General features: G+C 43.2%; 1 protein-coding gene across 8 annotated transcripts in view; it reads left to right on the forward strand.

Moving 5' to 3' along the window:
* Positions 1–21,739, forward strand: part of ST3GAL3 (ST3 beta-galactoside alpha-2,3-sialyltransferase 3) — a 178,899-nt gene that overhangs the window by 123,991 nt on the left and 33,169 nt on the right. For all 8 annotated transcript variants that reach the window (XR_014169556.1, XM_081916226.1, XM_081916227.1 and 5 more), the window contains one exon: positions 12,067–12,213. Coding sequence is in view for 7 of the 8 variants with exons in the window: in XM_081916226.1 (XP_081772352.1) it covers positions 12,067–12,213 (147 nt within the window). In the remaining variant the exon portion in view is untranslated. The remainder of the gene's footprint in view (positions 1–12,066; positions 12,214–21,739) is intronic.

A 21,739-nucleotide genomic window follows, 5' to 3' on the forward strand; every position in this document is an offset into this window, starting at 1 on the left:
GTTGGAGGGGGAAGTCTACCAGTGGGATGGCACAGCACTGTCAGAGGCCTCTCAGAAGTTCCATAGAAAGAGTTCAGAGATGTGCATGTCCTGCTGGCTGTGTTATTGCAGTGACACCAAAATTGTAGTCAATGGGAGGAAAACAAGAAGTAGAAAGGGGAGAAATAAGAAAATACCCCTTCCTGTCCTATAGAGAAGACTGTGCTGAAGCTGCTGGAATCAGCTTTAGTTTTGCTATGCCAACTAAGATTAGCAGTTAGGTTTATGGCCTTTTTGGCTTGTCTGTGCATGGCTGTGTAATAAGGAGACACACAAGTTGTCCCAACAGCTTCATGCAGAACGGTAGATGCTGTAAATTCTTCAGTTTAGCACAGCAAAAGATCATACAAATCCATGCAGGTTAAACACATTTTGAAAAGTAGGAGCTTGTGTAGGTACACACACACACACACACACACACACACACTCACAAAGTGTATTTATGTAAACATAAGGCAGACATTTCCCTGCTGAACTCCCAGTTTGTCTTAGTGTTTGCCATATATAAACCATAATTTAGTTTATATGTGGGAGAAGCAGAAAATCTGGCAGCATTGCCCTGCCCACACAACAGTAGACAAGCATAAGTCTACAAGACTATACAGGTTTGCACAGGATATCTTTGGCAGTGCTGAAACTGTTCTTTTCACTGTGGTGCTCTCCATCAGTGAAAGGGAAAAGTGCTTAATATTAAGGTCAGCATCACAGAAATGACATAAAATGAGTGCCTTTTTGAGAACAGGTGACCCATCAAATCCTTAGAAAGTGTTGAATAGAGTATTACAACTGAGAATACGCATGAGTTCATTTCTGCAGCCTACAAATACAAAACCCATTGGGAGCTCTTGAAGTTAGAAGGCATTGTGGATGGTTATGAAAATCATGTACTTGAAGTATGTGCTATACACAAAGGTATTTGACATTTCTTCCTCTTTCTTCTTAACGTTTGCGTTTCCTCTGATAGCCAAATATCTAAGTACTGTATTTACTTACGCCAGTTACCCACTTGTAAACACTGTGGAGAAAAGCATCTATGCACTGAAGGTTTCAAAGAGAATATTTGTGTACCATGAGCATGGTGATCTGAGTATTTGTGATTCCGTTTCTTTAAAAATGTGTGTTTTTGAGTGCTCAGAACTACATTCTACAGTACAGTCTTCAGACCTTACTTCAGTCTTTTGATTTTCTTGGAGGGCTTCTGCTTAGGTAAAGGCAAACATTTAGCATCTAACTTGCAGCCCGGAACAAGAAACATTTTAGACCACTATATTCAAAACCATCAGCAAGTACCATGCAAGCTTACCAGCTACTGACTAAAACGCCCTGTTTAGTTAGATGCCTTTATTATGTATCACATCAGAATTCTTCTTCCTTTTCTTCTGTTTGTGATTCTCATGAACAAATGTAAGCAGATGAGTCTTGAGTTGCTAATTGAGAGTGCCTACTTTGGGGCCTAACCAAAGTTATATGTGGGCAGAAACACTTCCCATTTGTCAGTCTGGTAAACCTACCTTTCACTTGTGCAATGGAGTCAGGGGTTGTATAACTACATTCCTGGTTGGGTGGGGCACACAAAGAGGCACATGGTGAATTGGAGCATTGTTTGGTCTACATCTGCCCTTTTCCGTTTCCTCTCTCAATTGTTGCCAATTGTACCAAAGGCCAACTGCATTCACCTAGATACTTTGAGGCAAGCCTCCGTTCTCATTCATTGTTCTGTGTAATTTTCACAAACTTGTTCCTGAAGTATAAAGCACAAAAATATCCCCTTACAGAAGCCCTTATTTCCAAATGATTTGTCTACCAGCCATTCTCATACAACTGATGTGCAACTAATTAGGGATCAATGAGCAGTTTTACAGGACTAAAGTTTTGTTTGCAGGACGTGGAGTACTGTATTGTGATGTAACCTGCAGAATCTGTGAGATGCACAGCTATGAATCAACACACCTCCTGAGTTACGGCTCTTTAAACGAAACTGGGTTGAAGAAACTTCATTTCTTTGCTGCCCTAGGGGCATCATGCATCATCAGGCTAACAGAGTCCTGGTATCATTCATTTCAGGAGCGACAAATTTGGAGTGGAGAAGTAGCAAGAGTACTTAACACTTTCCCCACCTACCACTTCTCTGCTGCATATCACCCCCACCTGCAGCATTCCAAATTCATGTTTGTCCTTGCAATGACTAGGAGATGCATGGGAAGTAATTTTGACCACAGAAATAATTACCTGGGGAAGGGTAATGCACCCACCTTTCAGTTCTTTATATGAAATTGAGGCAGCATAGTGACTATAGACTCAACTACAGAGGAACAAAATGTGCACAAATAACTCATCTTTGCACTATTTTTTCTATTTTTTGCCTGTCTCTGGTCCCTCACCCCACCCATTTTTTGGTTAATTGGTCAGTTACATTATATTTTTGCACATTTTTCAGCAGTACAACTGAAAGTTCAACCAGGGCACGGGGAACCTTTACTAGGAAGGTAGCTAATAACCCAATCGTATCCATGCAACTTAAATGATAGCTCATTTATCCCTTGGGCAGATGCAAGTAAAAAGAAATGCAATTCAAATAAAAAGTGTGAGAAGGAATGTATGACACCAGACTGTTGCACTGTGAGCAACATGAACACAAAATATATCTAGGAGATCTACCACCACCCCTACCCCATGAGCACACCTTTATGTGAGCTCTCTTTGGACCTTTTTCTTTGCCCCTTTGTGTGAGAAACTGGGAAAAGTAGGGTTGTCATACGTCTAGAATTTCCCAGACATAAACAGAATACTGCAGTTGGAATCAGGGTCTGGGCGGAAATCGGCAAAATGTCCAGGAAAATTTGGATGTATGGCAACCCATGTTGGCAGTGTAGTTTTTGCCGATTTTCCTTTAAAAATAGCTCAGAACCATTTGGGGTTTTTTTTGCAATTTTGCAAAAAATAAAATAAAAAGCTCAACAACCTTTGTGTCTGGGTTTTCACTTTTTGAAATATGGCAACCCTAGGAAAAGGCAGGTACTATATGTCCAGTGGAGATGTGTGAAGTCCACTCTGCTACATCCACAGGCTGAACTAATCCTGCAGCTATCCCAGTCTAATTGTTGGTGGCTGAACAAAGAGACAGAGGAGCTGTTAGGTCTCCAGAGTCACTGGTGGCTTGGAGATTTGCTGGAGAATCATACTTTCCTTTCTCTGTGGAGATGCTGGGTTCAAGGTCTGGGCTGGACTGAATCCTGGCACTTGGATACATTTAAGGACATTAAAAATACAGCCTGTTAACTAGTTTTAGTCTTTTGCACAACATGCAACATTTATTACATGCCTCCAGCTTGGAAGCTTTTCAGAATGCATTCTTCATTAGTGTCTATGCACTCCACTAAAATATGATGGCTAGAAAAGTGCCATACTTCAGGAAAGAGCTTGCATACAAGCTATATTCTAGGTGGACCTATCAGGGGTTGGCTGTTCCTTCATGGTTTGTGGATGTCAGGCATTTTGAGCCAGTGTGTTTAATGCTTTTTTAAAAAAGTCAAATAACATTTTAATGATAGCATATAATAAAGCCCATTTGAAAACATATCTGAGGTTCATAGTTGGGTGAGAAGAGTGGTGATTATGTCGGGGAGAGCAGGCGCAAACCAAACTAGACTTCACCAACTGCCCACAAATCAGAGATTCCTGGTGGCCATGACCAAGCTACAGAGCAACAGAGCAAACTCTGTATTTTAAGGGCTGTTGCTTCAATGAGAGCAGGGGTGTCCAGGGAATTTCCATTGGGTTTGCTTTGCCCAGTTTCTGCTTTCATAATACAACACTCCTTATTTGATGACAAATGCACTTCATTGTGAGACTTTATTGCTCGCTGAAGGAAATAATTACTTCCTGCAACTAATTATATAAAAATGAAGTCACAAGAACAGGCCAATTGCCTGGGAAGTGACTCAGTGCAATGATTGTAAGAAAAGCGCTGGAAAAGATCTCAGTAGCAGTACTTCACTAGACCTCCACTTTGGTGTTCCATAATGAAGAATAGATAAGCATCTTTTTTTCTGAGCCTACCCAACACATGACTGCAAAGGAGTGGAGAAATTGGCAGTGTTGATACCATCCTCCACACATTCTTGAGATAGCTTGGTGTTTTTAACACCCTCTCTGGTGTCATTACTCGGTTCAAGCATTCAGATAACAGAAGGCCAAGGATACCCTGACATCCCCCAAGTTGCTCTCCTCGGTTCAACCAGTATTGGCAAATGTAAGTAATGACAGGCACCGGAAAACTCGCAGCTCTTCAGGATGCAAACTCCCACTTTGATGGTGGAAACAACCTCAGTGCCTTGCAAAGAGGGGGGATGGATATCGTTTGACTGAGAAAGAAGAATGAATTTAGTCACAAATCTCAAGAAGGAATGTAATGTAACAGCACAATCCTCTACATGCCCTCTCAGAAATAAGCCCCATTGAGTTCAATGCGTTCACTTGTGCAATTGAATATCTGCCACTCCCCCTGTTATTCAGGTGGAGACAATAATAGATTCTGGAAGAGGTAAAGGCAAACTCAGCTCATATGTGCCCTGCTTTCACCTGTGCTCTCATAAATGAAACAATTATATCCTCCCAAATCTACCTTACAAACCACATTCCATATACAGTGGTGCCCCGCAAGATGAACGCCTCGCAAGACGAAAAACCCGCTAGACGAAAGGGTTTTCCGTTTTGGAGGCGCGTCGCAAGACGAATTTCCCTATGGGCTTGCTTCGCAAGACGACAGCCCATAGGGAAATCTCCGGGACAGTGGGGAAGCGCAGTGCGTCTTCCCCGCTGTCCTCGGACCTCCTCCGAAGCCTGGCGGCGGGGTGGGGACACCTCCTCCCGCCGCCGGGCTTCGGAAGGATGCCCCGATGCCGGGCAGCGGGGCGGGAACGCCTCCCCCCGCCGCCCGGCTTCGGGGCGGGAAAGCCTCCCCCGCCGCCCGGCATCGGAACGATGTCCCGAAGCCGAGCGGCTGGGCGGGAAAGCCTCCCCCCGCCACCCGGCTTCGGAACGATGTCCCGAAGCCGGGCGGCGGGGCCGCAAAGCCTGGGCGCGCTGGCAACTCTCCGCAAGGAGCGCTCCCGCTGCTTGCGGAGAGGTCCGCGAAGCCTGTCCTGGACCTCTTCTGAAGGCAGGCGGGGGGCAAAAGTCTTTGTCCCCCCCGCCTGCCTTCCCAGGGGCTTTTAAATCGCCCCGGACAGCGGAGAAGTCCTCCGCTGTCCCGGGCGATTTTAAAATGCCACCCGCCAGAAGAGGTCGGGGGAAGGCGGTTTCCATAGGAACGCATTAATTGATTTTCAATGCATTCCTATGGAAAACCGTGCATCGCAAGACGAAAAACTCGCAAGACGAAGAGACTTGCGGAACGAATTAATTTCGTCTTGCGAGGCACCACTGTATAGAATGTCCTTAGCTGTGCTCTTCCTGTTCGCTGAGCACTTCATGTAACATCCCACATGATGTGGATTCAATTGATTCAAGTGTAAAGTTAAAGAAATTGGAAGGAGGGTGTAATTTAGCCCTCCACTCAAGAAGAACAAAATAGGAGCCCTCCCTAATTACTGATCACTGGAGTAAAAGCCAAGTAAGAAGTGATATGATATATGTGTATAAAATTATGCATGGCATGGAGAAATTGGAGATAAAAAAGTTTTTATTCATTTCTCATAACAATAGAGCTAATGGACTCCAGTGAAGCTGAATGTTGGAAGATTCAGGACAGATGAAAGGAAATACTTCTTCACACAGTGCATAGTTAAATTTTGGAATTTGTTCCACAAGAGACAGTGATGGCCACTAACTTGGGTGGCTTGAACACAGGTGTCTTCAAGGAAGATAAGGTTATCTGTAGCTACTAGCTACAATAACTGGCAGAAGTTTATTCCAGATGCTTCTAGAAGTGAAGCCCTTGATGGTGCCGAAGCAGTGTCATGCTTCTCAATACCAGTTTCTGGCAACCACAGGAAGGGAGAGGGCTGTTGCATTCAGATCTCACTTGTGGGCTTCGCATGGGCATGTGGCTGGCCATTGTAAAAACAGGAAGCTTGTTGGGTCACTGTCCTGATCCAGCAGGGCTATTCCTATGTTACTACTGCTAAGATACTGTAAAATCAGCTGCTTGTCGGATTGAATTTCTGCCTCTTGAGATACAGGGTACTCACTGTATTGAATCACTTCCCATCAACTCATCTCTAGCCCCTATCCTAAAAAGATTGCTCTTATCCCAGTTCTGAGGAATATACTTTTTGATAAGGTCTATACAAACATTCAGAATATATCCCTTAGCTCTCTTCCCTTGACTGAGCTGAATGAGCTCTAAGAAATGTGTGTTTTTAGTAGTGCCTGGCATTTGTTAACTGCCCTGTCTGTCTGCTCCTCTGCGTCTAAAGAAGGGCAGGTATCCCCAATAGGAATTAACAGCTTTAGACATTTCCCCAAGCATCTGTCTCTAATCAGACTATTAGACATAATAGTGGCTGCCCCAGTAGAACACAGCAGCTGAGAGGATACCTTAATACCAGCTGCTAAAGCCTACAGGGGTTAGTGGCTATGGAGCCAGCTGCCTGTGGTTTGTATAGTGGTGGATATGAGCTTTATAGCTGAGAAACAAGGAGCTGTAGAACAAAACCACAAAGCCTCTGTTTTGGAACCCAAACACAAGGAACAGGATGCTTTTATTTTGAATGCATTCAGCATGGTAGCACATTTCAGTAATGTTGATAATCCTAGAATAATACAAATGAAATAGACCAGAATATCACCCGTATCCTGTTACCCAAAGTAGAATATATTTTCAGTGTGCCCAAAATAGGTTGAAGCAAAGTGTACCATGGTAAAAAGACTGCACAGCTAATACCTCTGCAAGTGAGCCCTGCCACCCTTAAAGGGAAAGCAATCCAATCCAACAATCTGGTTTCTCCTCCCCCTAGAAGTCAAGTCCTTGATGGTCTAGAAGCAATAGGTCATATTAATTCTAGCATTAAGAAAAAAATTGAAATACATACACACATTTTTGATGCATTAAGTTTGCCTGCCCATCACTAGCTCCTGGAGTTTACACACAGATGTTGCTGGCAACAAGACAAGGTAGTTCAAATAAACCTAGAAAATTTCATGTTTAGAAAACTCCTTGTAACATTTTCTTTGATGCCATCCGCAAAATGAAAATATTGCTGACTTTGGGGTTTTGTTTTCATTTGTAGATGTTTCAGGATCACAGCATTGGCTTCTGGGCATAAAGACAAGCTATAGGAAGCTTTCCTAGTTGATAATGTTTTGTTGACGATTGTTTAAACCCCAGAGCTTGCATAAAAGACAGAAATATATTTAATCCAATTTGTAAATACTTTATTTAAACAAGCAGTCCATCTGCTTCAGTTCACAGTTGCATTCAAAGCACTGCCCCACATGTTTCTGAGTCATGGGCCACCCCTTCTTATTGCATTGTGAAATCGGCCAAGATCCTTCCATTATCCTGGAGTTGCAAACATGGTGCTCATGACTGATTACTTCCACTGGTACCTTTGAAACTCCCCCCCTTCATCATGAGGTATCAAGTATATAGAGCTGAAGAAGAATTTAGAGTTACATTCTATCACACTGCCTCTTTCATCTGTATTTACACTTCAAAGCTCAGAGCAGCATCCAAGCTGTCAATCTGAGTTTTACAAAGCACATAATGTTGGAAGAGGAAGGGGGAAGAGTGTTGCTCCTTTCAGCTTCCTCTTTCAGTTGTATGAGTTTTTCAAGGCTCAGATTAGCAGCCAACATCTTGTCAGAAAGTGAGGTGACCCAAAGGGTAAGAGGAAAAGCAGGATATAACAAAAGAGGAGTGGTCTTTATATACCCCACTTTCCCTCTTACCCTTTCTCATTGGATTCTGCACCAGTTAAAGTTTCTGAACCATCTTCAGAAGCAGCTCCATGTGTAAGATGTTGCAGTAATATAATCTAGAGGTTACCAGAACATAGACAACAGAAGTTAGGCGGGCTGTCCCTGTCCAGATGGGGGCACAGCTGGGCCATCAGCCAAAGATGATGGAATGCACTCCACACACCCAAGGCCAGCTGAGCCTCCAGCGATAGCAAAAGATCCAGGAGTACCCTCAAGCTACATATCTGCTCCTTCAAAGGAAGTCTAATCCCATCAAGAGCAGGTAATTTCCCAACCATCTGTTCTATGGAACCACCCACTAAAAATGCCTCAGTTTTACCTGGATTGAGCATCAGTTTATTGGCTCTTATTCAGTCCATTACTGAGGCAAGGACTAGAGGGGTTTTATTGGAAATACTGTACACCTCTGCATTTCCCACCTTTCTTTCTCTAAACTGCCACTTCAGAGTGTGTTCACACATGAAGCATTTTCTGCATAGATGCCTTAACATGCAGTAAATTGCATTCGTCCCCTACAGTGGACACACATTTCTGTTCTCCACGCCTATATGTGGTGTGCCACAGTAGTGATTTTATTATAGGAAAACTGGTTTGAATGTTTTGTTACCTCACCACCACTTCCAGGTAACTCCAAATAGCTTTACAGGATGTGATGTTGAAATCCATCATGTGAATTACAGCACTGTTTCTTGATACTAAAACTTTTAATTGTTTCTCTTTGAACATTCCTTTAATTGACATCTCTCTGTCCACCATAACTAGTACTTCCCAGAAACTGTTAGCACTTTTTCTCTCGCTATAAACACTGCCTATCAACTGATGCTGTAATATCAGTAGTAACTCATGGCAAGTCTTTTTATTTCACGTATTTCCAGGACTCAGGGCAGAGGCTGTAGCTCATTGGCAGAGACTGTGCATTGCATGCAGAAGGTTCCAGGTCCAATTCTTGGTATCCCTGGGTAGGAAGAACTCTAGTCTGAAACCCCCAAGAGCCACATGAGCTAGATTGATCAGTGGTCTGGTTCAGTATTAGGCAACTTCCTGTACTTATCTGCATTCCACTTGGTAAGGAAGAAGTGATACTTCTGCTAGTCCTTATTTTGATGATGACTGTTTTGTCAGCTTTTGTCTTTGTATAGACTTTTTTACCCTGGGGAGCAGAAATTGCTGCTATTTAAAATTATATGAAAATTGCTTATTTAGTATAGGAGAAAGCACAAACTGTTTAAAGTGGAAACTGGCAGTGTGTAGAAAAGGCTGTGCTCTGCCTTGAAGCTGGTGTCCTCCAGATGTTTTGGACTACAGCTGTCTTCAGCTGCAGCCAACATAGCTTCACTGACTGGGGGTGATGGAAATTGCAGTGAAAAACATATGGAGGGCGCCAGATTCAGAAGGCTGTTCTATCTACAAGGCTGGGAGCAAGCAAAAAATAATAATGAAATTTTGGTGGGAAACTCTCTGTTCTTAAGGGTTGAGAACTATGGCAGCAGGTGGGAATCTCAAGGGAGAGAGAAGAAGCAAAAGCCATGGGAAAACCAGTAGGGAAGGACTGTTGGAGCTGGGGCTGAAATGTGCCCATCCACTAAGCTGCAGGCCATTTTTATGCCCACATTTCCATATACATCTCATCTGTTTGGGCATTTTGTTAGTTAATTATTAAAGACCAATAGATTTTATAATTGCTTTAAAAAACAACTGGTGACTAACATGTGACCCTCCTTAATTTATTGGAGTACAGTTGCTCTAATCCCTGGCCATTGGGCATGCTTACTGGTGCTGATGAGTGTTAAGAGTCGAATAACATCTGAAGGAGCACAGGTTAGCTGCCAGTATTTTAAAAGCAGATAATTCACAATGAGTGGATTGTGGGAATTCATTAAAAAACATAGTTTTGTGTGTCGGACTGCTGACTAGATATCGGCACATCAGGAGCTTCTGGGAACTCTCAAGAGCAAGGTGTGATCTCTGTATCATGTTGAAAATTTAACACATGTTTCTAGTTCCACTGAAGATTATGGTTATGGAGTAAGGAGCAATAGTGCCATCTAAGTGGTGCTGTCATGCTCCATACTGCACATTAATCTTCAGAAGGTAGTCTTCTTCAAAAATATTGTGTTGCATATCCTAATGATTTTCTGCTGTTCATAATAGAAATTGAGCACTTGTGAAAACAATACCCAAAGCATTGGATTAGGAGCTGCAGGGAATCAGTGCCGTTGCAGGCTCTCTGTAATTGGAGCTGCTTGATTTGTCTCCACTAATCTTTCCTCGGCTGTGGATTTTACATCAAATAGCTGGTTTTCTCAGGGGCACAATAAGAAGTACAGACCAAACTACAGTAAATAAAGATACCTAATCCATTCTAGACATGAGCCGAGAGCCTAGTTTCCTCATCTGTCAGAGTTCTCCCTTCCTTCGATTTATGAGGTGTTTCATTCTGCAGACATTCAGCTTTTCCTTTAGCCCATGGGTGCAAAGGGCAGGGAGTATATATGGTTCGCTGGGAGAACAAGAGAAATATATTACCAGTGTTGATGGTCAGTCTAGGGAACAGGCAGACTGAAGCTACTTTCATTTTGTAAATTGAGTTGAGATTGAACTTACAGTTTTGAGAAAGCAAAAGTCTGGTGGTGGAATTTTAAGTGATTCTGGTCATATTTTTATGAGTTCCCAAATGCACTTCTCACTTATACAGCCCATCTACTTAAGCAATTGTGTTTCTGCTTGATATAAGTAGGCCATGACCTATTATTGCTGTCCAGAAAATATTTGAAGTATGGTTGTAATTTGTAGGAAGAATGCAGCAAACCTCTGGTCTTGGATGCACATAATCTCCAATGTTTCTGCAATGAAAATTGGGACTTCCCATTCCAGAAAGATAAGTTTACTATTTATACCCCACACATCTTATTGGGTTGCCCCAGCACTCTGGGCAGCTTCCAACATATATAAAAACATAATAAAGCATTAAACATTAAAAAACACTTCCCTATACCAGCTCTACTTCGGCAACAGAGTTGGCGGGGTGGGCAGTGTGGCACTTCCCATTTCATCCCAAGTGGAGAAATGGGACACACTGCTCCTGCTCCTGTGCTGTGGATGTAACTGCTACTGGTGGTTCTCCCACTTTACGTTGATAGGTGTTTTCTTTCTCTTTTCCTGCCATGTCCACAGCTTTCCAATTATAAAGTATTTCCAAAGAAATCCCCTAGAAGGTACACAATGGAGAGTGGGTGTTAGGAATGTAAAAAGCAGGAGCTAGGCCTATGTGTAAGGGACGCAGATGGCTCTGTAGTCTAAAGCACTGAACCTCTTGGGCTTGCCGATCAGAAGGTCAGCGGTTCGAATCCTCACAACGGGGTGAACTCCCATTGCTCGGTTCCAGCTCCAGCCAACCTAGCAGTTCGAAAGCACACCAAAAAAACTGCAAGTGGATAAATAGGTACCGCTCCGGTGGGAAGGTAAACGGCATTCCCATGCGCCGCTCTGGTTTCAGTGTTCCGTTGCGCCAGAAGCAGCTTAGTCATGCTGGCCACATGACCTGGAAAAACTGTCTGTGGACAAACGCCGGCTCCCTCAGCCTGTAAAGCGAGATGAGTGCCACAACTACAGAGTCGTCTGCAACTGGACTTAACTGTCAGGGGTCCTTTACCTTTACCTTTAGGCCTATGTGTGGGCCAATTTAGTAAGTCCCCCCCTCCAAGACTTTGTAATAGTACTAAACCACCACCAACACCAAACCCCTTCTATTATGCTCACAATTTGTTGTCGTTATTACTTCCCCTTTCCTGTATGTGTATGTGACAAGACTTATTTGTCTTTGATTGTAAATCAGATGTGACCTAACAAGGATGGCTGAAGTTGGAGTATGGGTGGAATGTATCTTAAAAGCCCAGACAAGAATGGCTGGAATGGACCCATCATTCAGGGCTTTTTTGTGTAACCTGCCCATACCTTGGCATCATTCCTTGGTAGATCCTAGAATATGTTCCTAGGATATAATTTCTTTCTACAGAGCTGGCAGGTTCAAATGAAAAACAGGTTTGTGAGATTATAGCATGTCAGTTATCTAACCATTTGCGATGGGCCTTTGCTTTTCCACAGAGTGCCTCTGATGGCTTCTGGAAATCTGTGGCAACCCATGTTCCAAGAGAGCCACATGAAATCCGTATCCTGAATCCATATTTCATCCAAGAGGCAGCTTTCAGCTTTATTGGCCTTCCTTTCAACAATGGTCTGATGGGCAGAGGGGTAAGTGTGCAGGAAGCTTACCCCCAATATGACACTTTATTTTGTGCTGCTGATAGAAAGCAAAATGTGAATTTAATCCATGATCCGTAGTCCTTTCCCAAAGCCACACTCATCTAATAGAGGTAATTCCTCTGGTCAGAGACTCTGTAGGTACTGGAAGTTTATAGGTCCTTGCTAGGGCATTTTCACATTATTAATATTATTATTTTAAATAATGAAATAATATATTTCTGAATATTTGGGGAATCTCCTCAATATGCAGAATTACCACCTTTGTTTGGATGATGGACTTGTTTTGCTTCCATACTGATGGGCATGGAATCACCTAAGTTTTGTATTAGAGGGGATGGTGATATTTTCATTTTATTATGTATTTTATGTTCTCCTTTTCATTTTAATATTGTGAACGGCCCTGTGATCTTCAGATGAAAGGCAGTATACAAATTTCAATAGTAAATAAATATAAAAAACAACTCAATTCCATTTTCATCATTCTTACGTCCTTCACTCAGGAATGGACTCCCTTTCACTTTGAGGGATTACAGCAAAAATGTTCCCTTAATTTCTCCAGTATGTTAGCAGTGTGAGTAAGCATAGAGTATAAGGTAATTTGTAGATGGAACAGAGCTGCTGATTAGAGGACACAGAAAAGAATGTTTCATCTATGTCTGAGATACACTTCATCACTATACAGTGGTACCTCGGGTTACATATGCTTCAGGTTACATATGCTTCAGGTTACAGACTCCACTAACCCAGAAATAGTACCTCGGGTTAAGAACTTTGCTTCAGGATGAAGCAAAGTTCTTCTCAGCATGAAGCAAAGTACTTAACCCGAGGTACCACTGTACTAGGGGACGCAGGTGGCGCTGTGGTTTAAAGCCTCAGCGCCTAGGACTTGCCGATCGAAAGGTCGGCGGTTCGAATCCCTGCGGCGGGGTGCGCTCCCGCTGCTCGGTCCCAGCGCCTGCCAACCTAGCAGTTTGAAAGCACCTCCGGGTGCAAGTAGATAAATAGGGACCGCTTACCAGCGGGAAGGTAAACGGCGTTTCCGTGTGCGGCTCTGGCTCGCCAGAGCAGCGATGTCACGCTGGCCACGTGACCCGGAAGGGTCTCCGGACAGCGCTGGCCCCTGGCCTCTTAAGTGAGATGGGCGCACAACCCCCAGAGTCTGTCAAGACTGGCCCGTACGGGCAGGGGTACCTTTACCTTTACCTTTACCTTACCACTGTACTAGAATTGATAGAATGGGAAACCATGCAGACATTCCTTAAGCCTCTTCAGGTCCTATTTATTTCTGTTACAATATATTCCTGTCATTATATATAGAAAAAGTAAATGATCCTCCCAAGACCCTTCCTCATATGCCTTTTAAATATCTGGGTTTCTTTTGCTGGAAGAGGACAAATTGCCCAGCTAGGTCAGTTCTGTGCTTCAGCATTCTGTCTTCATCATTAGGCTGCATTATCTGATTCAAAGGAATGGGTAAAAGATAAACAATTGTTGCATAGAGCCAGGACAAGTTGCCTGTTAAGAAGATTTTAACACCTTCCCCACAGTATGTTTTTTCTTGTTCCCCCAGCAAGGTAGATAATGTATTTTGAAAAGCTTCTTGATTAATATTTGGAATCATTTTCAGTTAAACTATTTTTTTATTGAGTATATACCCAAGTATATTCTCATAGTTGTGTGGGTTTTTTTAATCCTCATAAATTTGTTATCCTACTTTTTTGTACTAGTGACAACCAATCTAAAGGTGACATTGTGCAGAAAAATATTTCCTCATCTCAGTTTTCACTCTTTGCTTCACAGAATGGCCCTTATTCTTTTATCCTATGAGGCAGGCAGGCTAGATATTGCCCCTCTGCATTCCTGTTGGACTTTGTAATTATAGAGATGTTTGTCATCTCCTCTCTAAGGTAAACAATCCCAGCCTTTGCAATTTTCCTGTACAGAAGAATCAGCCCAGACCCGTGAGAGTTCATTCCCCTTCCTTTTCTGGCATACTCCACCCCCACAATACATTTTGAAGGTGTGTTTTTTTCATGAAATGGGAGACTTGGAATGAATACACTTTGCTAGGTGGGATTTCTAAAGGTGTGCCATGGCCTGCTATGAGAGAGCACTAGGCAGTAAGCTTCTTAGAGAGTGAGTGAGTCAGACCACCTAGATGGCGAAGAGTCATGTGATGAAATTCAATCAGTTTATTTATGCAGACAGACATCGAGAAAAAATATCTAGTGATTAGACTCTGAAATCAAGAACATGCAAATTTGGTGTAAGATGCACTTCCAGTCATTAAGAATAATTGCACCCAAAGCGACTCAAAGAGAATGATGAGAAAGCCAGAGATACTACTGAGATTGACTATTTTCTTAAACAAATGTAAGTAACCCAGGTGTTTAGTTTCTACATACATAAGAGATAAAATGATTATTTCCCCCACACACCAGAAGTGGGAAATTAGTCAGACCTGAACATCAGGAAGACATCTTGCGTTATTTCATTTTCATTTTCAATTAGGCTGGATTTTAACACACAGCAAAGCAACTCATTATTTACAGATATGCTGAAAATATGATTGCAGAATGCATAGTAGAATACTTTAATTGTGTATTTTCTGATGGTCATTTTTATATTTGTGTTCTGCGTACTGACTATAAACATATATGAAATCTATTAAAACCAGCCCTTTCATTAAAAGCCCCAAAGCCTGTTGGAACAAGAAAGTTTTCACCAGCCAGCACAAGGACAACAAAGAAGGAGCCAGTCTAGCTTCTCTAGGGAAGGAGTGATTGCAATTTAACTTCTCAAATATGCTCTGCCCCTAGTAGCATGTATATTCTTGTACCAGAACAACCGGCTGATTGTCAGGAAAAGTGGGGCTTCAAAGCATTGCGCAGGTTGAAAATGGGTCTCCTGATGTATTAGTGACATCAGTTGATTGACAGTTGATCTTCTGGTGGGGGATATGTCCTGCTTCTTCTAGGGTAGTTTGTCCACCTTTGGTCCTCGCCTGCACTCAGTTTTCATCTGTGGCTCCTAGATGCTGTCAGCATGCGACAGCAGCCACACCTCTGGAAACAGCTTTGACTGGCTGGCTAAACCTGGTGAAGGTAGCTGATAGGTCTCAAACTCTCAGTGAGTTAGGGTCTTTCCCTACATGTGAAGACAGGCTCTGGCAGATTGAGTGGGTCCAGTGGTCAAGAGGGTGATTTCATTCATGACAGAAAGGCTTTGGGAGTGATCCCTGTGGAAAAATCTTCAGGAGCAGAAAAGGCTAAGGAATAAACCTGACACAAATCCTGAGTGGAGTCCCTAAGACGGTTGGATGGTGTCTTGTATACCTCCTTCCGGCAACTCTTGCAGCCAAGCTGGTGCCAAATGTATTGCTCTGAATTCCTTTAGACCACAAAAGCAAGGCCAAGAGGGGGGTCTTGTCACCTGGGCAGCCCAGGATCTCCATATACATTGCCCAGGCTTGCACTCCCAGGAAGTCACTATGCAGTTTGACTTCACCCCGTGAGGCAAATTCCATTGTCTCTTGAGACAGGCACTGCTGTGAGAAGATTTTCTATTTTAGCAAGGATTTCCCTTATCCAAATTATGTATGTATCCATTTCCCCCTACTTTCATTCTTATCAACAAAACAGCTTCTGATGAGGGGTTTTGATGTGTATGGTGGGTGACAAACATTTTTTTGCTAGCCTCTTTTTGCTCAGTTTATTTTTATTTTGAAAAACATTATCTTAAATACACATACAATTAAATTTCTTTGGAATGTAGAAAAGAGACTGCAGAAATGAACATGCTCTGAATTGAGCTTTCTGAGGTTTTGATAGGTTGTGTTACAATATCAAATTGGTAAAATCAACCAAGGAGGGCTTTAATTAGAACCTGATGTTTAACTTTATGAAAGTATGCTTGGGCATTTTTTAAAAAAAATCTAGTTTATGAGACTTTAAGGAAAACAGATTTTTGCCAATGGCCTCTATCAGATGAAGTAAACGGTAAACTATTTGGTCAGATGCTTTGAACAAAAGCAAAATTAGCTATGCAGGTGTAGGACCTTAGAAAGTTAGGATCTTGTGCTACACATAGGGACAATTACAATCCCATCTGAGAACTTGTTTGCATCCACTTGGGACCTCCATGTACTCATGAGTTATACTTTAGTGCACAACTGGAATGTATGAAGCAACCCCAGGGAAAAGGAGGTTGGCTATGAAATAGGGTTTCTCACAAAAGCATTGTACCTTTCTTTGTATAGACTGTGACACCTATGAGCTGCTTGTTACTGTATTACTTTAGAGCAGATGCAGTGGGAATAGGAGTGATTTGCAGCACCAACCTACCAAATGGATGCCAAGGGTAAATCTTTGCCATAAAGACACTGCAGAGTCCTCTTCATGTAATGTGCAGCTTGCTCTTTAATCTTTGTGGTATCTTAAGAGTCAGTTAACCAAACCTCCTCTTTTTGTCAAGAACTTAATTGAAAAAGGTACTGGGGAATTAATGAAAGATAATATGTAATGAAAGTCCTCTCACAAAGTGCCTATCTTGAGCATGTCCAGAATTGTACAAAAAGGCACCAGCAAAGCATAAGGTCAGGCAGAGGCTTGAGGTAGATCATCTCCTTAATAACTAGGGCCAATCTGAAATCCTTATAAAGGGCCGTAATATTCCATACCTCTTTCCAAGCTTAAATAAACTTCAGGGCGCTGCTAGCACACCACATATGGTAACAATGTGCTGCCAATTAACTTTGTAATTTTAGGGGGGTTTTCAACAGGGTTGAGAAGGCTGAGTGAAATGGTTCAAGGCTGATCTCAAAGTGTTTCTTCCAGGATTTAATAAATGGTTAAATGCAGGAACATTCTCCACTTTGAGACTATAATTTGTGCCAGATGAATCTGGAGAATACTGTGAGGTACAATAGTGCATAGACAGCAAAGATGGCTGAAAGATTCATTCAGTTGTGTGAGACTTGCTTTCTAGGCAGAATTGGATAGGGTATGTGGAAAGTGGGGAAGCTTCAGTGTGTTGTAGGCTTTTTAGTGATATATGCCTCTGGATTGAGAAGTGGGTAAGGCAAACTTTCAGGGAAAGACCATCAAATCTTTCTCCTTCCCTTAACACTGTCAGCATTATTTGGGGGTATAAAAGAAACTTTTGGTGCAGGACTTTAAGGTAGGGTATTGGCAGCATGTCACCCCACTGCTCAAACTGCACTGGCTTCCATATTGTCTTTTGGGCCCAGTTCAGAGTGCTGGTTTGGACCTTTAAAGCCCCATACCAGTTAGGACCAGGATATCTGAGGGATAACTGTCTGAATCACCCTGCTCATTAAGATCATCCATAGAGATCCACTTGTCGGTTCAAATACATGTTTTGAAACAAGGAAGAGGCTTTATCTGCTACCACTCCCATACTCTGGAACATCCTGCCCTGGGGAGGTTTGTTTTGCCCCCTGTTTGTATGCCTTCTACTAGAGCAGTGGTTTCCAGTTAGCTAAGTACTGCAGACCCCCTGCTTTTCAAAAGCCAAGCTATGAACCCCCTACTTTTGAAAATGTTATCTATGTGGTAGTTTTTATTATGTGCATAGTGCCAGCATAACCCTCCAACATGTCCCAGCACAAAACCAGGACAGGCATCTTCCAGCTTATAATTCTTTCAGGTAAATAACTAAAGACCACTACTTCTAATTAGCATTCAGGGTGCATCCTTATAAATCATTTTTTGTAGCAGATTGATTACGCAGAGTAATTCACACTCTTATCTTTTCTGTCCTTGCCACTATCATTCCAATTATACAGAATGGAAACTAATGTCAGTAGAGATAGTATCTAGCTCTCTGTGTGGTCTTGGGTAATTCATGAGCTAGGCTTTAGTTGTCCTTTCAGCCAGTTTGTTGCTCTAGTGAGAAATGACATCCATAGGAGTGACTGAATTCAGCTGATACATATTGATGCTGTGCTCATGACCTGGCTTGTTTACCTGCTGTAAATGTGTGTTGCATTTGTATCTGTTCAGCATGATCTTAAGCCATAGAATGCACTTTTCTGCAGTTATTTGGCCAAACTGGACGTTGCATACAACAGCATGTACAGTGGTACCTCGGGTTACAGACCCTTCAGGTTACAGACGCTTCAGGTTACAGACTCCGCTAACCCAGAAATAGTACCTCAGGTTAAGAACTTTGCTTCAGGATGAGAACAGAAATCGTGTGGCGGCAGGAAGCCCCATTAGCTAAAGTGGTACATCAGGTTAAGAACAGTTTCAGGTTAAGAATGGACCTCCAGAAAGTTCTTAACCCGAGGTACTACTGTATACAGGACCCAGCCAGGGGTGTATGTTAGTCTGTCTGTTTAATGAAAAGCAATCTTGAGGGGCTGTACTTTTCCATGAAATAGCTGAGACTGTGTGAATGCACACTTTAACTCTTTCCTTGCTGGCCATATTCCTGCTCAAAATCACCCTTCCTAAGCTGCCTTTTTCTGTGATTTGGATTATATTTGCCGTTATAAAAATGTATTTTTATGTAATGTCTCATATGCCCCTTATTCTGCATGATACCTCAAGTATATGTTGAACAAAAGATTTCTAAAATTATTTCCTTTTCAAAGGACATTGATTTGAGCCTCAAAAGCTGGAAGAAATGCTAGATCTTTGACTTTCTCCATTATCTTCACTGTTAATTTATCGAATTTGTTGTAAGATACCCTCCCAATGGAGACAATGCCTGAAGACATTGTTGTAAGCTGCCCAGAGTGGCTGAGGCAACCCAGTCGGATGGGTGGGGAATGATGATGATGATGATGATAGCAGCAGCAAAGGAGACGCAGATTTCTGATATATGCTCCCATCTTCTTTTTCTTCTCCACACGCAGGCTACATTATCTTCATCTAATCAAGAAATGAAATCTATACTCACATTCTATTGGGATTGTAGTGGGAGTTACTCTGGCACTATACCAGTGCAACAGCCACCATATCCAATATATTCTCAGCCCTGAAATGGGGCGGGGGGGGGTAAACAACTAGAAAATATATAATTAAAAAAAGCCCTCATAAAAATAGAAGACATGACCATAGAGTCTCAGTAGACTCTGCAAGTGCCCCATCCATCAGGATCTGTGGTGCTGCCACCCACATGCTACCCGCACATGGAGAGAGCCAATTAATTTATGATGATGGGGACACACGCCCCACAGCTCCATAGCACCTCCCCTCCATCAGCCCCAATCACATAGCCTGCAATGATCCCACTTTTTCCAGTCCTACATGCAGAAGTTTTAATCCACTTCTGCTACTCACACCCAGCATTTGTAGCACAATGCACAAAAGGGGAAGATGAGGAGCCCTCAAATTACAGCTCCAACAGTTTCCTGTGTAGGACACCTGTACAGAGCACACACAGCCATCTTTGGACAAGGGCCAAAGCAGCAGTGAGATTCTAATAGCTACCCGTCCCAAAGAAGCAGTCTGCAAGAAGTGGCTTCCTGACTTTGACCAGGGGCATGTTTGCAGATGAATCCAGGGTTTTTGGCAGAAGCTAAGTACTACTTGAAGAGAAGACTCCCTGGAGAAGACCCTGATGTTGGGAAAGATGGAGGGCACAAGGAGAAGGGGGCGACAGAGGTCGAGATGGTTGGATAGTGTTTTCAAGGTTACCAGCATGAGTTTGACCAAACTGCGGGAGGCAGTGGAGGACAGAGGTGCCTGGCGTTCTCTGGTCCATGGGGTCACGAAGAGTCGGACACGACTAAACGACTAAACAACAACAACAACAACAAAGTACTACTTATTTTGGTGGCCAATCTGGCTGGATGTCAGATAACTTGCCTCTTACCTACAAACATCCATAAAGCAGGTTTACTTTCCTGCGATGATGGGGTGGCCAAAGGCAAGCCAGCTTTGAATGGCAAAGGGCACAGGCAGTGACTGTTGGTAAGCATCACAAGACAGTTTGTCCACCACAGTTAAGAGGCCACAAGGGATCTGTGACTAATCAGAACTCACAACCGGATGACTGAGGTGTCCCTCATAAGGAAAAGAAGAATGCATTTTTAGACTTAATCCAATTACTGGTGGAAGATGTTTGCTGTAGGAAGCCTTTTTTTCCCTTTCTTGAAATTAATTCATTGATTGATAGTTGAATATAGGTATTGGAGTATATGCTTGTGTCAGATATGGCAAAGGTTCTGGGAATTAATTAGACTTGCGCTTCTGTTGCAGATTATCCAAATACCCACTCACATACTTGGCTACTGCTGTGGGAGTAAGATTGTTTTCCTCTGGTATGTTTGTAGTAGCACCACACACGTTGTTCAGAGCAAAACCAAACTAGGCACACAGTTCTGGTCATATGTAGTGTTCCAGATAAATGGAATTTCTCAATAATGATGCACCCATGCAGAAGCATTCATTTCTCTTGTGCACCTTTGAAATGTCTGTCCCCTTAAAGTCCAAGGAACACTTTACTAAATGAGCAGTGGGTGGAGGAGCACTGCACCCAAGGCCATCAAACTTACTGCCTTTCCACCACTCCACTAGTACAGAGGTTTTCAACCTTTTTGAGTCCACAGCTCCCGTAACCAACTACATTCTTTCTGGGGCACCCCTGTGCGGCTCAGGAGCCCTGTTGTGTCACCTCTTGCCTGCTGTCCCCCTTTCTTGAACAACCTCCCTTGTTCCCTCAGCTGCTTCTTCTCTCCCCTCCTTGGGAGTCTTCCAGGCAGCTGCTGCTCCCCCCCCCCCCCCCCCGGTCTCTGAGCTGCCCCCCTGCCCCCAAAGAGAGATGCCTCCTCACTCCTGGGATTGTCTGAGATTGTCTGTCCATTCCCAACAGCAAGGGCTGGCAGACTGGTTGGCTGGGGTACCTTGCCCACTTGCTTGCTTGCCGACAGGCCACTTCAGCTCCTGGCAGCCAACACCTTCTGACAACAGCCAACAGCCCCAGAAGCACCATTCGCCTGTGGAGCTTGTAGCCAGGGCTGCTGCAACAAACAGCTGTGCAAGCCTTTGGGAGGCAGAGAAATGAGAGGGCATCAGAGGAAGGAGGGAAGAAAAGAGGGACAGAGGCCAGTGTTGTCCGTTGCACCCCAGGGTGCCACAGCACACTGGTTGAAAACCACTGCACTAGTAGGATCTGAAGCCAGATTCTACTATACTAGGGTGGGGAAAAGGATTCCTTACCAATCACTCTAGCAACAATGCATGCAGCAGTGCCAAAGCCCTTTCTGAACAGTATCTGGGATGAAGGAGATCCTGAAAAGGGGAAGGCAAATGTGTGGGGCAGTCTGAAACTATCTTGTACCTTGGACACTGGTTGAACAGACAGCAGGATAGCATGTGCAATGTCTCATATGGCACAAAACCAAGTTTGGAAGACTTACTGTTTGTCATGGAACTTGAAAGGATACAGAAGCCTGCCTGGAATGGTTAGTTCAACAACCCCACAGAGGAACAGCGGGGAACATCCTGGTCATTGCTGCTGATCATGGGGTGGGCCTCGCTCACGA

This window comes from Podarcis melisellensis (genome assembly GCF_964234715.1).
Source record: "Podarcis melisellensis genome assembly, chromosome: 6".
NCBI lineage: Eukaryota > Metazoa > Chordata > Lepidosauria > Squamata > Lacertidae > Podarcis > Podarcis melisellensis.